The sequence below is a fragment of the Macaca nemestrina genome, chromosome 13, assembly GCF_043159975.1.
Source record: "Macaca nemestrina isolate mMacNem1 chromosome 13, mMacNem.hap1, whole genome shotgun sequence".
In the NCBI taxonomy this organism is placed as follows: domain Eukaryota; kingdom Metazoa; phylum Chordata; class Mammalia; order Primates; family Cercopithecidae; genus Macaca; species Macaca nemestrina.
The window spans coordinates 113551458-113567511 of record NC_092137.1 but is presented as its reverse complement, the minus strand read 5'-3'; the positions used below and the strand labels follow the sequence as shown (position 1 = coordinate 113567511).

The 16054-nt window shown below is 48.1% G+C and overlaps 1 protein-coding gene and 1 long non-coding RNA gene across 2 annotated transcripts; one reads left to right on the top strand and one right to left on the bottom strand.

Annotated features, from left to right (window-relative positions):
* Window positions 1-651: 651 nt before the first annotated feature.
* On the bottom strand, window positions 652-4266 carry LOC139357961 (uncharacterized). Its single transcript, XR_011612060.1, has 3 exons — window positions 3814-4266; window positions 1947-2936; window positions 652-1309 (listed from the first exon to the last, which is right to left on the bottom strand). It is a non-coding gene; the product is annotated as an uncharacterized lncRNA (long non-coding RNA).
* Window positions 4267-7491: 3225 nt separating this feature from the next.
* Window positions 7492-11982, top strand: LOC105490160 (G protein-coupled receptor 45). The gene has a single exon (XM_011755524.3). It carries the CDS (start codon window positions 8290-8292, stop codon window positions 9589-9591), a length of 1302 nt encoding a protein of 433 aa, XP_011753826.1. The 5' UTR covers window positions 7492-8289; the 3' UTR covers window positions 9592-11982.
* The last annotated feature ends 4072 nt before the right edge of the window (window positions 11983-16054 follow it).

Below are 16054 nucleotides of genomic sequence, written 5' to 3'. Positions count from 1 at the left end.
GTCAGAGAAAATGCAAAAGGCACAAATAAGTTTAAAATTAGTTTTTGAGAAAGCCAGGTAAAAGTGTAGTAGAGGGCCCCACAGATGTAATTTTGGAGAAGGAAACAGGTTTTATAAAGCAGCCCAGTGAAATGTGAGGTGTCAGTACTGGGTTTTTCTCCTGTGTAAGCCACACCTGTCCCAGGAACCCCTGGGTGCAGGCTACTTGAGATGTCACACGCTCTACCTGGAGAAACACAACATTGGCAGGTATTAATTTTTAGCATGTTGAAAAAGTGCTAATTGTCTCAGATTCCACTGAAATATAGAACTCCATTTTTAAGCAAGTGCCATATGCTTTGTGCCTCTAGCAAAATCTTCATACATGGTTCAGGGACTTTTAAAACCCTACCTTAGAGGCAACACCTCTAAACTAGTTAAGAAAGGAATTGAATAAGTTGGCTTTTAATAGTAAAATGCACAAACAAAATTCTCAAGGATTAATTTGGAAGCTGGTGACCCTAAGTCAATTATATGCTTTGGCCTCCTCTAAAGCAGTGGTCCCCAACCTTTTGGCACCAGGGATCCGTTTCATGGGAGACAATTTTTCCACAGGACCAGGAGTGGATGGTTTTGGGATGAAACTGTTCCACCTCACCAGATCATCAGGGATTAGATCATCAGGCATTAGATTCACATAAGGAGTGTGCAACCTAGATCCCTTGCGTGCACAGTTCACAATAGGGTTCCACTCCTATAAGAATCGAATAATGCTTCTGATCTGACTGGAGGCGGTGCTCAGGTGGTAATGTGAGCGATGGGGAGCAGCTGTAAACACAGATGAAGCTTTGCTTGTCCTCCACTCACCTCCTCCTGTGTGGCCTGGTTCCTAATGGACCAGGGAAAGGTACTGGTCTGTGGTCTCAGGGGTTAAGAACCCCTGCTCTAAAGAAGGGTGGTAGCATAAAGATGCTTAAACACGAGTATTTTACAGCCATCCGTGGGTTACATTGGACTTTTCATAAGTTCTTAAATAACCAATTGCTCTTTCTCATAACCAGAGCAAGCATAGGCAGTCAGTCTGAGTCATAATCTATCTGAATCTGTAGAAATAAATTTGTCCACACAATGAAACCCTCATGTACATTGAGTGGGTATGCCTAACATGGGGTTACCCAGGACACAGGAAAGGAGGGAAGAGTCGAAGAGTAAAAAGAAGATGTGACTCGACTTCCATTCTTCCATTTGTATCAGCGTAAGCAAATCACCTAATTGCATTGATTGAGTTTCCTCATCTGTAGGTGGGAATAGTCACGTATCATCCCAGTGGCTGTGAGAAAGAAGTAAAAGCACATTTTGGAAGCACTTTGTGTATTTAAAGTCTTATTCTAATACTACCTATTACTGTTTCTTTGGTCAGAGCAACAACTCAGTCATTGTTAGATTGGGGATATGTAGAGGCCTGAAATCTTCAAGCCGGCCTCTAAGATTAGAGTATCCCAGCCACCAGCTGGTGTGCAAGGCTCTGGAGCTATGAATGGGTTGCTGGTGTGTCTGAGACATTAACCTCTTAGCCCTGGCAGCAGCAGCACAGGCCTGCGGTCGGTCACTCTAGTGTGCCCTACGAATCACATTTTCTATATAAGTCTTGATTTTAAAAGGGTGGGGAAGCACCAAGGATTGAACAAAGAGATGAGATAGTGTCTGAGTCTCCTTGGCCACCCTGCATCTCCCAGGGGTCTGGCGTTAAATCCTACATTCTCGACAGCCAGCAGATTTTAAATTTGAGGGGACAAATAGGCCTCATCCACATCTGCTTGAGAAGCATCTGCAAAAGCTGCTGCATCAGATCCACACAGGGTCCTATAGGCCTGAGGGCTACCTGTGTCCTGAGTGCCTGCCAAAACACCCGTAGCCCTGCGGCAGTCCCACACACGGGCCCTGCACCCACGGCCTTCACATCTTACCTTTCCTGCTGAAAGACATCCTTGCTGTGGCTCCCAATGCTGACTCATTTCTGATATAAAATTGATAGGAACTGCTAGTTATATCACTATCTGAGTGGCCTCTCTTTGCATAGCCTAGGAGTTAAGGCATGGGTCCTGGAGTCAGATCGTCTGGTTCTAATGCAGGACCCTACTACTGTACTTTCTAGATAAATAACTGTGCATCCAGTTCTTCATCGGTAAAGAGGAGTCAATGTGAGGGTTAACTGAGATAAACCGTGTCAGTAGTTCCTACAACTGAGAACGTTTACCCTGGATGGCTTATTAAAATGCAGGTGGCGCCCCCTGGCGTCCCAGGGTTTCTAATTCAGTAGGTCTGGAGTGGCCCTGAGAATTTTCCTTTCTCAAGTTCCTAGGTGATGCGGATGCTGAAGACGCAGGGGCCGAGCTTCGTGACCACTGAGCTGTGTAAGGGGATCAGCACACGAGAAATGTTAGCCATTACTAAGAAGAATAGGCAATGAAGATGTGCCTCATTAAAAGACTTCCCAGTTGCGTTGTATTTGAAAATTTCTCCCCAAGAATCTTGTCCAAGTCGAGGAATAAAAAATCTGGTTCCTTTCAGCTCACTTTTCTTTGAAGTTAAGACACGTGGCGCGACACCTGTTTCTAAACACAGCTACTTGATGTATTACTTTTGGCAGCTCTTGCATATTTTTTCACCGCCAATAAAGTTATTGAAATTGAAATATACCATCTGTTTGAGAGTTTGTATCAAAAAGACAGGGACAAGGTTGCAGGTAATGACAGAGTCAAGCTGTTCCCACAGCAAAGGGCTGTTCCTAGCTTCCCCATCTGCCAAAATTGACTTCGTTTCTTAGATTTGGCATCCTCTTTTGAACCAACATGTTCTTCTGGAGCAGGGATTAAAAATCCAATATCACAAAACCAATTGGTTTTACCTGCAGCAATATTAAAGTCTATGGAGAAAGACGGCTTTCCACCATTTGGCTGAAACAGAACCAGCAGAGAGAAAGCAAATTCTATCAGATGTACATATATATGTAAATGCATCTATATATAATTCCAAATCTGATAATTAAAATGTAGATGTACCTGTGTGTAGTGTGTACTTGACTTTTTTCTTAATGTTTGTGAAAAACAGTTCCAAAAGAACCGCCTACTCCCACTGTGCATGTGAGAGTTCCCTTCGCGGATCAGGGGTTGGCAGCCCCGCCCCCGGAACGCACCTGGGCGCAGCCTCGACCCCTCAGGGTCCAGGTGCAGAGGGACCGGGATGCACGCAATACCTTTCGACGTAGAGCTGGGCAAGGGGCCAATAGGAATGGATGCTCCGACAGACAAAGCCACTTGGGAACAAGGACGAGCCCAGGGCAGCTTTTGCTGGAGGGACCGGGGAAGTGTCACAGGGGGCGAGTGGAGTTGCTGGGGAGGATACGGTAGCATGTGGGATTTGAAGGTGGGGAAGATTCCGTCGTTTTCCTGACCACCTAACAGTGATGCTGTGGGCTTTCTGGATGGGACAGGACGTCAGACACAATAATCCATTCCGCCGTCCCCACGCAGCGCCTTTCAGCCATTCTGTTTCAGGGCAGGGAGGAAGGAGAGGCATGCCCTCTAGCTGAAGGTCACCCGGGGCTCACCGCCCGGTTGCCAGGAAGTCTCCCTCCTCCACGTGGCAAAGTCTTCCTCCTCCACGTGTTAATCGCCGCTGCTCCTCAGCTCCCTGTGCCTCCGCCAGTCTCTCTGATTCTGCCTGCCTTTGTGCCTTCGTCAAGCAATTATCCCTCCCTGCTTCAATCAGGGTCCGGCGGATCGTCTTCAAGCCTGATCTTGAGGATGGGAAAGGGAGATAGACATTTCTTACCTTCTCCTTCCTGACTGCTTAAAGCCAAACATATTCCCAGCCGAAGATGAGTGTTGCTACCTGAAACGCAAGTTGGCGAGCAGAAGGCCACTCGAATCCCCGCTGACCAGGCCTTAGGAGGACCGTTGGAGCTCTGGAGAGCTGCCCCGGCGCCACTGCAGGGACCTCTGCTGTGTCCCCCAGTCCCTTAAAACTCTCCCGGGCCGCATTTCCCCCTCTCATGTCTGTCTCACGAGGCCACTCACAGCCTGGACTCCTCTCCCCAAGAAAACTTGGCAGGATCTCCCCCGCTGTACTGAAAACAAAAGCCTGGACGGGAGGTATATGGGGACCAGGAAGAGCCAGCTTAAATGGAAGGAAATGGAGGGAACACAGCTCAAAAGCTTAGCCAAGTGGGGCTTTGCTGTACTATGTTATCTACTTTTGCCTATGTTTGAAATTTAACATAATAAAGACTTTTAAAGTTGGGAAAAGAAAATGGGGAAGAGAACAAAGAAAGATAAAAGAAAGAAATGAGAGAAAAAAGAAAGAAGGAAGGAAAAAAGAAAGAGAGAAGGAAGGAAGGAAAAAAGGAAGGAAGGAGGAAGAAAGGCTTTGGCAGGTCAGACACTGGTACTTCCCAGCCTCCTGAGGCTGCCCCAGCGCGCCCCCTGGTGGTCGCACATAGAATTGTCCTATTCGGTGAGCAGAGACAAAGGTTCCTTCCCTCATCCTCACGAAGTTCAGTCCTTTTTTTTTTTTTTTTTTTTTTTTTTTTTTTTGAGCCTGAGTCTCGCTCTGTCGCCCAGGCTGGAGTCTGATGGTGCCATCTCTGCAAGCTCCGCCTCCCAGGTTCACGCCATTCTTCTCCCTCAGCCTCCCGAGTAGCTGGGACTATAGGCGCCCGCCACCACGCCCGGCTGATTTTTTGTATTTTTAGTAGAGATGGGGTTTCACCGTGTTAGCCAGGATGGTCTCGATCTCCTGACCTCGTGATCCGCCCGCCTGGGCCTCCCAACATCCTGGGATTACAGGCGTGAGCCACCACGCCCGGCCGAAGCTAAGTTTTTAGAAGCCCATTCTTCACCTACCTGGGAAGGAAAATAGAATGGGATTTTGTTTGAAATTTGTCTGTACCTCAACTGGCGTAGCTTGGGGGTGGGGGGATGGTTCTTCTTTTCCCCATGCCTGTCAGTGTCACAGACATGAAGTCATCCTCCCCAAGCCACCGTCCTCACCACAGACCCATCTTTCCCTTGGAGTCTCAGCTTCCAGTCTCGGCTCCACTGGTTACTACTTTGCTGAACTGGAGCTCGTGCGGACTGTATCTGAGCTTCCTTTTCATAATTTCCCTGCCTTCTTGCCAAGTGTGAGGATGCGGAGGGAAGGCTTTAGAAAACCTTGCAGTAAACACAATGCATGGGTGGCCACGTGTCCGCTTTGCTGAAAGCGCCTTCTATCTTTTGTGTGGACACAGTTCACTGAAGACTCTGCGAGTGCACAGCTAGCCACACCATGGCACAGAGCAGCACACAGCCTGGTCACACTTTCCTTAGTTGATTAATCACACTTCAGTTAGAGAGGATGACTTACCTCCTGACACTTGGCAGAGCCTCCCAGTTCTAGGGTGAGATCATTTGGAAAGGAACTAAGATAAATACCTTGAAACGGTTCAGTTCCCAGCTAGCTTCTGTTGCAGCTTTAAATTCATAGTGTGGCACCCATTTCTCACCGTGAAAACTGCCGGAGATGGTGAGTGCTGTTATTCCAAGAACACCAGCAGAATATTTCTTGTTCACTTGTTACCTTTTACTTTGATCTTCGTGCCCTAGTCCCTTGTAATAAAAGCACTGTTGATTCAGATATTAACAACAGGACTGGGACCAAAATGCTAAATTAAAATATCTAAGACAGGTTGTTGTCCAGAAGCCAAAATAATTTTAATCAGGTTCAACCTCAAGACATATACATTAAAAAAAAAGATACCTTGCATTATTTGCTCCTTTAGTTAAGCATGAAATCACTCTCTGTAATTATCATTGGGAGGAAAATCTAAGTTTATAGCATAGAGAAGAGTGCAGATGAAGAATTCACTATCAGCTAAGATTGACAGGCACATGGATGCATGAGAGTGTGCTTTTTCCCAGTGGTCCTTTATTCTCTGCTCCAAGAGGAGCTTAATCCATTAGGGCTTCCTACATGCATGTCATGGTTCCTGCCATCAACAAATTTGCAGTTTAATCCAAGAGACAGAAACCCCTAAACTTGAAACAGTGAGGGAGATGGAGTTAATTTATTAATGCCTTTCTTTTACCGGGCATTGCACTTGTATTTAACGACTCTAGGGGTAAATATATAATTACCTCCATTTCACAGATCAGAAAACTGAGATGAAGAAGGGTCATAATTTTGGTTTGAATGAGAGATAATTCCCATTTATAAATGAACACACCATGTTTCTGATTTTTATAGCTCAGAAAAAGTTTGGATACTGGTACCCACCACTGAGAGATGAACCCATTCTGGGTGTGCTTGGGAAGGAAGACCAAGGATTGGTTGGGTCTAAACTGAGGTAGCATCACCAAATAACTGCCACTCCCAGATCCTCTAGGCCTTGTCTGAGGCCTTCTGGCTTCTTACATTGCCCACATTCCCCTCGGTGTGAGATATCTGTTAACAATGACCAAAAGGAATTTAGAAAAAGAGAAGTTTCTTACAAACAGAGGTGCATCCAACAGCCAGATGTCCAGGCTGGATAAACGATGCAGGCTGGACTTCCCCCAGCCCAGGTGATGTGACTGCAGACCTGAGCTACTGAACACACTCTTACCACATCAGTGAGACAAAATTAAAATTAATATTATATTTACCTTTTTGAAAGTAAAAGCAAGTTTATTAAGAAAGTAAAGGAATAAAAGCTCATTTCATTTACTTTGTTTTTCTTTTTTTTTTTTAGAGACAGGATCTCACTCTGTTAACGAGACTGGAGTACAGTGACACCTTCTTAGCTCACTACAGCCTCGAACTTCTGTGCTTGAGCAATCCTCTTGCCTCAGCCTCCTGAGTAGCAGGGACTATAGATGCAAGTCTGGCTCATTTTTTTGTAGAGATGGGATCTCTCTATGTTGCCCAGGCAGGTCTTGAACTCCTGGCCTCAAGTAATCCTCCTGCCTCTGCCTCTCAAAGTGCTGGGATTATAGGCATGAGCCACTGCACCCAGCTAACACTGTATTTTAAAAGTCCTTATCTTTGGGGGAAGTTCCCTTCTCCCAGTCTGTGCTTCTGGAAGTAATAGTATAGCAGCCCCACAGTTATCCAAGACGTTACCATTAGGGAAAACTGGGTGAAGGGCACACAGAATTTCACCATATTATTTATTATTATAATCCATGCGAATTTATACTTATCAAATAAAGTTAAACACACACACTTACATTTCTTTTTAAAAATTAAAACTTGGCCAGGCGCGGTGGCTCAAATCTGTAATCCCAGCACTTTGGGAGGCTGAGGTGGGCGGATCACAAGGTCAGGAGATCGAGACCATCCTGGCTAACACGGTGAAACCCCGTCTCTACTAAAAAATACAAAAAACTAGCCAGGCGAGGTGGCAGGTGCCTGTAGTCCCAGCTACTCGGGAGGCTGAGGCAGGAGAATGGCATAAACCTGGAGCTTGCAGTGAGCTGAGATCTGGCCACTGCACTCCAACCTGGGTGACAGAGGGAGACTCCGTCTCAAAAAAAAAAAAAAAAAAATTAAAATTTAAAAATATATACTTAAAATTTGCTAAGAGGGGAGATCTTAGGTGAAGTGTTCTTACCACCCAAACAAAATGATAATACCAGAAAAGTGGCAGGAGGGAGCTTTGGCAGGGGGAGCTGGGTACGTGTTTGGCCTTGGTGGTGATAGGTTCTCGGTATATTGAGATGTAAATTTGTACAGCTTTTGACATGTCAGTCATTCCTCAATGAAGTGGGTTTTTAAAAAAACTAAACAAATATTATAGCAGCAGCATTAACTATCATTTATTCATTTACTCAGCAAATATCTATTGGACTCTTACTGCACGCCAGGCACTGTTGTCAGTACTGGGAGATAGCAGAGAATGAAACAGGCAAAACCTTTCTCTTGAGGAGCTGGATTCTAACGCTAGTTGGCTAGACCAAGGCTTCATTCCAACAGGTTGCTGAAAAGTCAAGTTATTACATAAACACTAACTACAAAGTTTACTTCCTCAGTTTCCCCAGAGGAGAGCTGATTAGGTTTCTCTGGGCCCCTTGACAAGACTCAGACAGTATTTGTGAATACGAAGCTTTGTCCCAAGTGGTAAATAAACTTGTTTAGAAACACCTGTAAAGTTTAAAGGCGTGCTCTCTTCAGCGCGATTGGAAACTCTAACTCCCTTCTCTTTTGTACTTTTGCTTGCTGTCCGCTACAGAGTGTCCAAGCACCGAGCTGTGCACACAGTCGCTCCCGGCAGAAATGCTTAGGATGTGATCCATGAATCGTAAATCCCAGCTAGTGCTCACAAAGGCGGACGTTTCTCCCCAAGACCATTCCAGTGCCCCAGAGGTCCACAGACATCCAGGAACATGCAGCCGGCAGACAAAAAATGGCAGCCACCGAAGCGCTGAGGGGAGCCCTCCTGGCCACTTCTGTCCCAGCTCCAAGGGTCTCTCCACGATGGCCTGCAACAGCACGTCCCTCGAGGCTTACGCATACCTGCTGCTGAACACCAGCAACGCCTCGGACTCCGGATCCACCCCGCTGCCCGCACCCCTGAGGATCTCCTTGGCCGCAGTGATGCTGCTGATGACCGTGGTGGGGTTCCTGGGCAACACTGTGGTCTGCATCATCGTGTACCAGAGGCCGGCTATGCGCTCGGCCATCAACCTGCTGCTGGCCACCCTGGCCTTCTCGGACATCATGCTTTCCCTCTGCTGCATGCCCTTCACCGCCGTCACCCTCATCACCGTGCGCTGGCACTTTGGGGACAACTTCTGCCGCCTCTCAGCCACGCTCTACTGGTTTTTCGTCCTGGAGGGCGTGGCCATCCTGCTCATCATCAGCGTGGACCGCTTCCTCATCATCGTCCAGCGCCAGGACAAGCTGAACCCGCGCAGGGCCAAGGTGATCATCGCGGTCTCCTGGGTGCTGTCCTTCTGCATCGCGGGGCCCTCGCTCACCGGCTGGACGTTGGTGGAGGTGCCGGCACGGGCCCCACAGTGCGTGCTGGGCTACACCGAGCTCCCCGCCGACCGCGCCTACGTGGTCACCTTGGTGGTGGCCGTGTTTTTCGCGCCCTTCGGCGTCATGCTGTGCGCCTACATGTGCATCCTCAACACGGTCCGCAAGAACGCCGTGCGCGTGCACAACCAGTCGGACAGCCTGGACCTGCGACAGCTCACCAGGGCGGGCCTGCGGCGCCTGCAGCGGCAGCAACAGGTCAGCGTGGACTTGAGCTTCAAGACCAAGGCCTTCACCACCATCCTGATCCTCTTCGTGGGCTTCTCCCTCTGCTGGCTGCCCCACTCCATCTACAGCCTCCTCTCTGTATTCAGCCAGCGCTTTTACTGCGGTTCCTCCTTCTATGCCACCAGCACCTGCGTCCTGTGGCTCAGTTACCTCAAGTCCGTCTTCAACCCCATCGTCTACTGCTGGAGAATCAAAAAATTCCGCGAGGCCTGCATAGAGTTGCTGCCCCAGACCTTCCAAATCCTCCCCAAAGTGCCTGAGCGGATCCGAAGGAGAATCCAGCCGAGCACAGTCTACGTGTGCAACGAAAACCAGTCTGCGGTTTAGGGGGCCAGGGGACCACAGAGAAGGAGCAGCTGAGCCCGGGTCCCAGGGTGGGCTGGTCTGTCCTGTTCTGTTCCCTGGCATGTTGGTCATAGTCTGCACTTTGTGGTGGCTATTTAAGCACAAAGGTACTCATTTGTAATCAGATGAGCTGCAGCGCCCAAATTTCAAATTTTGGCAAGACGAATTATTTTTGTTTCTCTTTGCAGAAGAGCCGAATACAGGGCTGATGGGGACTGCAAAGTCATTAAGACAAAAATGGAGTGGGCTGGGGCGTGCAGAAGTTGGGCAGAAAGGGAGGAGGAGGGCAACAGGGAGTGAAGCTGGTTGAGTGTGGGGCAGGAGGATGGGTCAGTCACAAGAGCTTCAACCTGCCCTCTGAGCCCTCTCTGCACCTGCTCAAGAGAAACCCTGAGAAACTCCAGTAGGTGTGAGCTCCTGGGTGTTCACTCGTTTTGTTTGACATCAGGGCTCTTCAGCTATTGATGTTTGTGGTGTGTGGGGACTCACAAGAGGCCCTTTATATTGATCAGATGTGCATTTCTTCCCAGGCCTAAGTATCTTTCCTAGAAAGAAACGAAAATCACACGGGGAAGCGGAGTGAGCCTCTGTGCTTTGAGCTCCCTGGAATGATGCATGGGAGGCCTCAGAGGCTTGAAGCCCAGAGAAGGTCATGCATAGCCCAGGTGAAGTGACAAGCACATCCGGGAGCTCCTGCATGTCCCCAGCGCCCCCCACCTGCTGGGTCCACCCTGTCCCTGCACCCTAAGGTCACTCGGCCTGTCTACTGGAGAACCCTTTGGCCCTTCCCTCTTTGCCTCCACCCCTGTCCCTGCCTCCCTTCATTTTCCTCCCCTCCGTTTCCCGTGTGCTATAACTCACCTGCTGAGCAAGCGTCTGTAGTGACCTGCTTTCAGTGTCAGCAGCGGGCAGGCTGGGCTTAGTTTACACATTTCCTTTGGATCCCCTGGAGCTCCAGAGCCCTTCGAGCCACCAACAGCACTGGACCCGCTGCAAGTGCGGCACCAAGGAGCCCAATTCTCGGGGTCCCCATTGCTCTCTGTGTTCCTCCTACCTCACTCAGATCCACTGCTGCCATCCTGTTTACCTACTGGGACCAGATCGTGAGGTTGCCCAAAGGGGACTTCTCTGCTTGTGCCCTATTCGGCCACCACCAGGGGTCCCCACACTGGCATATGAGGGTCCTGATCCAGGGCATAACACTGAGCCCACTGAGCTCTCTTTATTGTTCCAGATCTGAAGAGGGTGGGAAATTTAAGGAGCAATTTAGAAAATCTGATTCCAGGTCTGACTCTATCAGGAACTAGTCATGTGACCTTGTTCATTTCTCCTCATTTCTCTGGGCCTCAGTTTCCCCATATGCCAAACGAGGAGGCAGGTCTAGATGATTTCCCATGTGCCCTTTCATCTCCCAAACACTCTGATTCTGAAACGTGTATTTTCTGTCTGAAGTCATCAGGTCCCCTGCATCCATTTATTCATCCATGCAAAGAGCATGCATTAAGTGCCTACTAGATGTAAGGCACTGTGGGGGAGATAGTGATGAATGAGGCATGGGCCATGCCCCAAAGCAGTTGTCTGATTTATCTCAGGATCATTGTAACTCAAATTCAGCTTAAGAGCACAGAAGCCCCATTTTTGCTTCACTTCCCATTTCTTTCTAAACTGAATTAAGAGCCAGCCCCTCCTTCTCATACTTTCTTCCCGCAGTAGTGGTAACATGGGCAAAGAAGAAGGGGGGTGAAAGGGAAAATATAACTTCCCTTAACCCTCCTCTTCAGCCCAGAGGAGGGTAAAGAAGATAATTGACACTTGTTCCCCCTCACCTACCTCCCCGTTTATTCCCAGATGGAGAGAGAGGGAGAAGATGAGCAATTGACGTGTGAGCGACAGAGGTGGGTCCCATCAATTCTGTGTCTCCAGTTCCCCCAGCAAGGTGGGGATTTGCCTTCAGCTCCATGGAGTAAGGCTGTAGTTCCCCAGCAGTGCCCAACAGCACAGCCAAGCCACCAAGGGGACCAAGCCCATGGGCACGCCCCCCTCTGGTGGGCATTTCAGATCATTTCTTCAGGAGCCTTGAACAAAAGAGTTCACAACTGAATAAATGAAGGTACCAAAATTTACATTGACCAGTGTTATATGATGTATGTTGGATAGTAATATATATGTTTCAAAGTAATAATTTTGTATATATTTTAAATAAAGTATTATTGCTCTTTCGGTGTATAAGCCTCTATATTCTTGCCAAAATTTGCACCAAGACCACACACATTAAGCCCAGAATCCAATACCCAGTACCCCTATATCAATTTGTTCACACTGCTATAACAAAATGCCTCAGACTGGCTCATTTATCAACAATAGAACTTATTTCTTCCAGTTCTGCAGGCTGGGAAGTCCAGGATAAAGGTGTAGGTAGACTCAGTGTCTGGCAAAGGTTCCCGCTCTGCTTCATAGATGGCACCTTGTGGCTGTGTCCTTGCATGGCAGGAGAAGGGACACTCCCTCAAGCCTCTTTTCAGGGGCACCAATCTCATCCACCTCCCAAAGGCCTCATCTCTTAATACTATCACATCGAGTATTAGTTTCCAACACATGAACTTTGGAGACACCAATATTCAGGCCACAGCAGTGCCCTAAGAAGAAAGGCTTCAGGAAGTCTAGAACCTGAAAGTTACTAGCAAAAGCTGGAAAGACTAAAGATAAGATGACAACTGGGAGACTGTTGGAACAACATGGGTCACAGCTGGCTGCCCCCACATGTTTTGTTTTGGTTTTTATGATGGTGCTGCTGAATCACTCCAGCCAGTTAGTCTCCTCTGACTTGCAGTGTGCCACTTTCATAATCCTACCCGGCCTTGCTTGAACCTTTAACAAACTTCGATTTCCTAAGATACCAAGCAAATATCTGGTTCTGGTCTCCTTCCCTGAGATTTGCAGGATAAGCACTGCTTCATTGTTTTATTTTATTTTATTTTTTTGAGATGGAGTCTCACTCTGTCACCCAGGCTGGAGTGCAGTGGCATGATCTTGGCTCATTGCAACCTCCGCCTCCTGGGTTCAAGAGATTCTCCTGCTTCAGCCTCCTGAGTAGCTGGGATTATAGGCGTGCGCCACCACACCCGGCTAATTTTTGTATTTTTAGTAGAGACAGGGTTTCACCATACTGACCTCCTGACCTCAGGTGATTTGCCCACCTCGGCCTCCCAAAGTGCTAAGATTACAGGCAGGAGCCACCATGCCCAACCCACTGATTTATTATTAAATTTTTTTGCATCTTTTCTCTAGTTCTGTGGTTCACCCAAACCCTGCACTCTGCGTGAAGTCTGGGCAGCTTCACAGCTAAATTATCTCTGTAGGGCCTTAGGCAAGAGAAAGAAACTGGCTGACCATGGTAATAACCCTGGAGGCAGACACCTGGGATCCTTGGGAGATTCTTGCATTAAAAATGAGACACAAGGAAGTCTCAGAAATGTCCTCCTACTTGTAACTACTCCTGCAAATCTGCCACCTTTTCATCTTGAATTGTAGTCCCCAAGGTCAGGGTGAAACAAAATCAAAGGTTCCCTAGGATGTTCTGATGACCAAGATGAGCAGCAAATACCTAGATCAATTCTTACTTTGCCATTCGGAGCCACGGGTGTATTTTCCCTGCACACAAGTCACGGTGCGTGTTTTTGTTTGTTTTTTCACTCAAAAAAACTTCTGCGTTAAGTATTTTCAACACTGTTCAGCTCCCTTGTTCATGTAGTTGGGAACTCTGGCTGCAGAGCCCTCACAATTGCAGGAGTGCCCCGTGCTCAGTTTCTGCTCTTACGGAAACGCAGGGGATGTGGAGTATGTGCTTGAAACAGGACAGTCTGAACCCCAGGGTGCCTCGCTGTCTGTGGGATTCCAGGCAAGTGACATGGCATTCCTGTACCCCACCTGCCTCATCTCTGAAATGGCAGAAAAACTCCCAGCTGGAAGACCACAGTGAGGAATAAACAAAATCATGTATGGAAAGGATCTAATCCAAGGCTGAGTCCATGGCAGATGCTAAAGACATGGAAGCATTAGAGTCGCACTGTTGACCTGCTGATGGCCAAGGTTTGTTCCTTTTGGGCAAGGGTGGAAAGTTCTTTGAGAAAATGGCTGTTTGGTCATTCTGGAAATAAACAAACAAAAGCAAGCAAGTCTCTAGTGGAAAGCAGCTGGGTGTCCTGTAACTCAATTCAATACTGACGCTACCTACCTGGAGTTAGAGTCAGAACCCACAGGTTGTGGGCTCCGTCCCACAAGACTACCATCCCCATTTCAGATGCCAATCACAAGCAGGAGGTGGTCACCTGTGCTGCTGACTCACAGACTATAAATGGGAGTTTCTCACAACCGCCTTCTCAGGTTTGCTTAATTTGCTAAAGTGGCTCATAGAACTCAGGGAAGAACTTTATTTACATTTACCCATGTATTAGTGTATTATTCTGTTCTCACAGTGCTAATAAAGACATACCCAAGATTAGGTAATTTATAAAGGAAAGAGGTTTAATGGACTCACAGTTCCACATGGCTGGGGAGGCCTCACAATCCTGGCGACAGGCAAATGAGCATGGTGGCAGGCAAGAGAGCTTGTGCAGGGGAACTTGACTTTATAAAACCATCAGATCTCATGAGACTCATTCACTACCGTGAGAATAGTATGGGGGAAACCATCCCCATGATTCAATTATCTCCACCTGGCCCTACCCTTGACACGTGGGGATTGTTACAATTCAAGGTGAGACTTGAGTGGTGCCAAAGCCAAACCATATTAATTACAAAGTTATTACAAGGGATACAGGGCAAGGGGTGTGGGAAGGGGTGCAGAGCTTCCACGCCCTCTCCCGGATCACCACCAGGGACCTCCACACATCCAGCGACTCAGAAGCCCATCTGAACCTAGACCTTTTCAGGTTTTATGGAGGATTTATTCCATAGGCATGACTGATTACAACACTGGCCATTCTTGATCAACTCAACCTTAGCCCCTCTCCCCTCTCCTTTCTCCCGAGGTTTTGGGGGTGGGATGAAAGTCCCAACCCTCTAATCCTGTCACCGTCTTTCTAGTGATCAGCCCTCCTCCTGAAGCCACCTCGGGCCCCCAGCCACCAGTCATCTCATTAGCATACAACAGACACTCTTACCACTCTGGAGATACTAAGGCCAGGAACCAGGGGCAGAGACCAAATACATAATATATTATATCACACTCTCACAGACTCATTCCTCATCCTCATGTGGTCTAGGATTTCAGGGTTCAGTTGACACTAACACCACATCCACAGAAGCCAGGAGCATGAGTTTGGCTTTCAAGAGCAAAATTCTGCTTGCTGACCTCAACTGCACTGCTTCACTCCATTCAAAACTCTCCCTAGGTTGTAAGCTGGTCTCACAGAGCTGCACAGACGGATGAGATGGATGTGTGATGCAGCCCATTCCCATGCCTAGAAAGCGCAGCCTCTGGTGCACGTCGCTGCTCTCGGGGTTGTTCTGAGGTCCCCAGGGCACTGTGGAGCCTGTCCGGGAAGGCAGAGAGGCAAGAGAAGGGTGGAGGCGGATTGGGTAAAAGGCTGCTGTCACAAAGACAGCCAACACTAAGGGGCCTGAAACAGACAAACTTCGTTTCCCTCCGATTAATAGTGCAGGCAGCCAGGTGGGTGCTCTGCTCTGTATGGTTGTTTAGGATGCAGTTTCCTTCCATGTAGTTTCCCATGGTCCCCGGGGCACTGTCCTTATCTTTATGGTCACTCTGGGCTGCAGCCACTTCCATGTTCCAGTTCATGAGACTGGGGAGAGGATGGGGGAGCATGTGCAATAAGACAACCCGCACTCCACCCTGGTCTTCCACCACCAAGAGCGGAGGCTCCCGGCCACACCTAGCTGCAAAGGAGGCTGGGAAATGGAGTCCCTCGTCAGGAGGCTTTCTGCCCAGCTCCAGCCTACTGTGGAAGAAGATGGGAGCTGGGTGCAGTGGCTCACATCTATAAGGACAGCACTTTGGGAGTCCTAGGCAGGAGGATAGCTTAAGCCCAAGAGTTCAGTTAAAGATCAGCCTAAGCAACATAGTGGAGACCCTGTCTCTACAAAAAAAATGCCAAAATTAGCCAAACATGATGGTTCACACCTGCAGTCCCAGCTACTCAGGAGGCTGAGGCAGGAAGATCACTTGAGCCTAGGAGGTCAAGGCTGTAGTGAGCCATAATGGTGTCATTGCACTCCAGCCTGGGCAACAGAGAGAAACCCTATCTTTAAAAAAAAAAAAAAAAAGAAAGAAACACGGGAAGGATTTGGTGGACATCTGGCGGTGTCTACCAAAACACTAAACAATTTTTAAAAACAGGAGGTCCTAGCAACACATACAAATTACAAATTTCACAAAGGAGCCTTTGTTTATTGTAAAGTAAGCATCTCTCTAACACATCAGCCA

Coding starts and splice junctions, on each gene's coding strand:
- LOC105490160 (XM_011755524.3), top strand. CDS start 8,290: ATGAATCGTAAATCCCAGCTAGTGCTCACAAAGGCGGACGTTTCTCCC.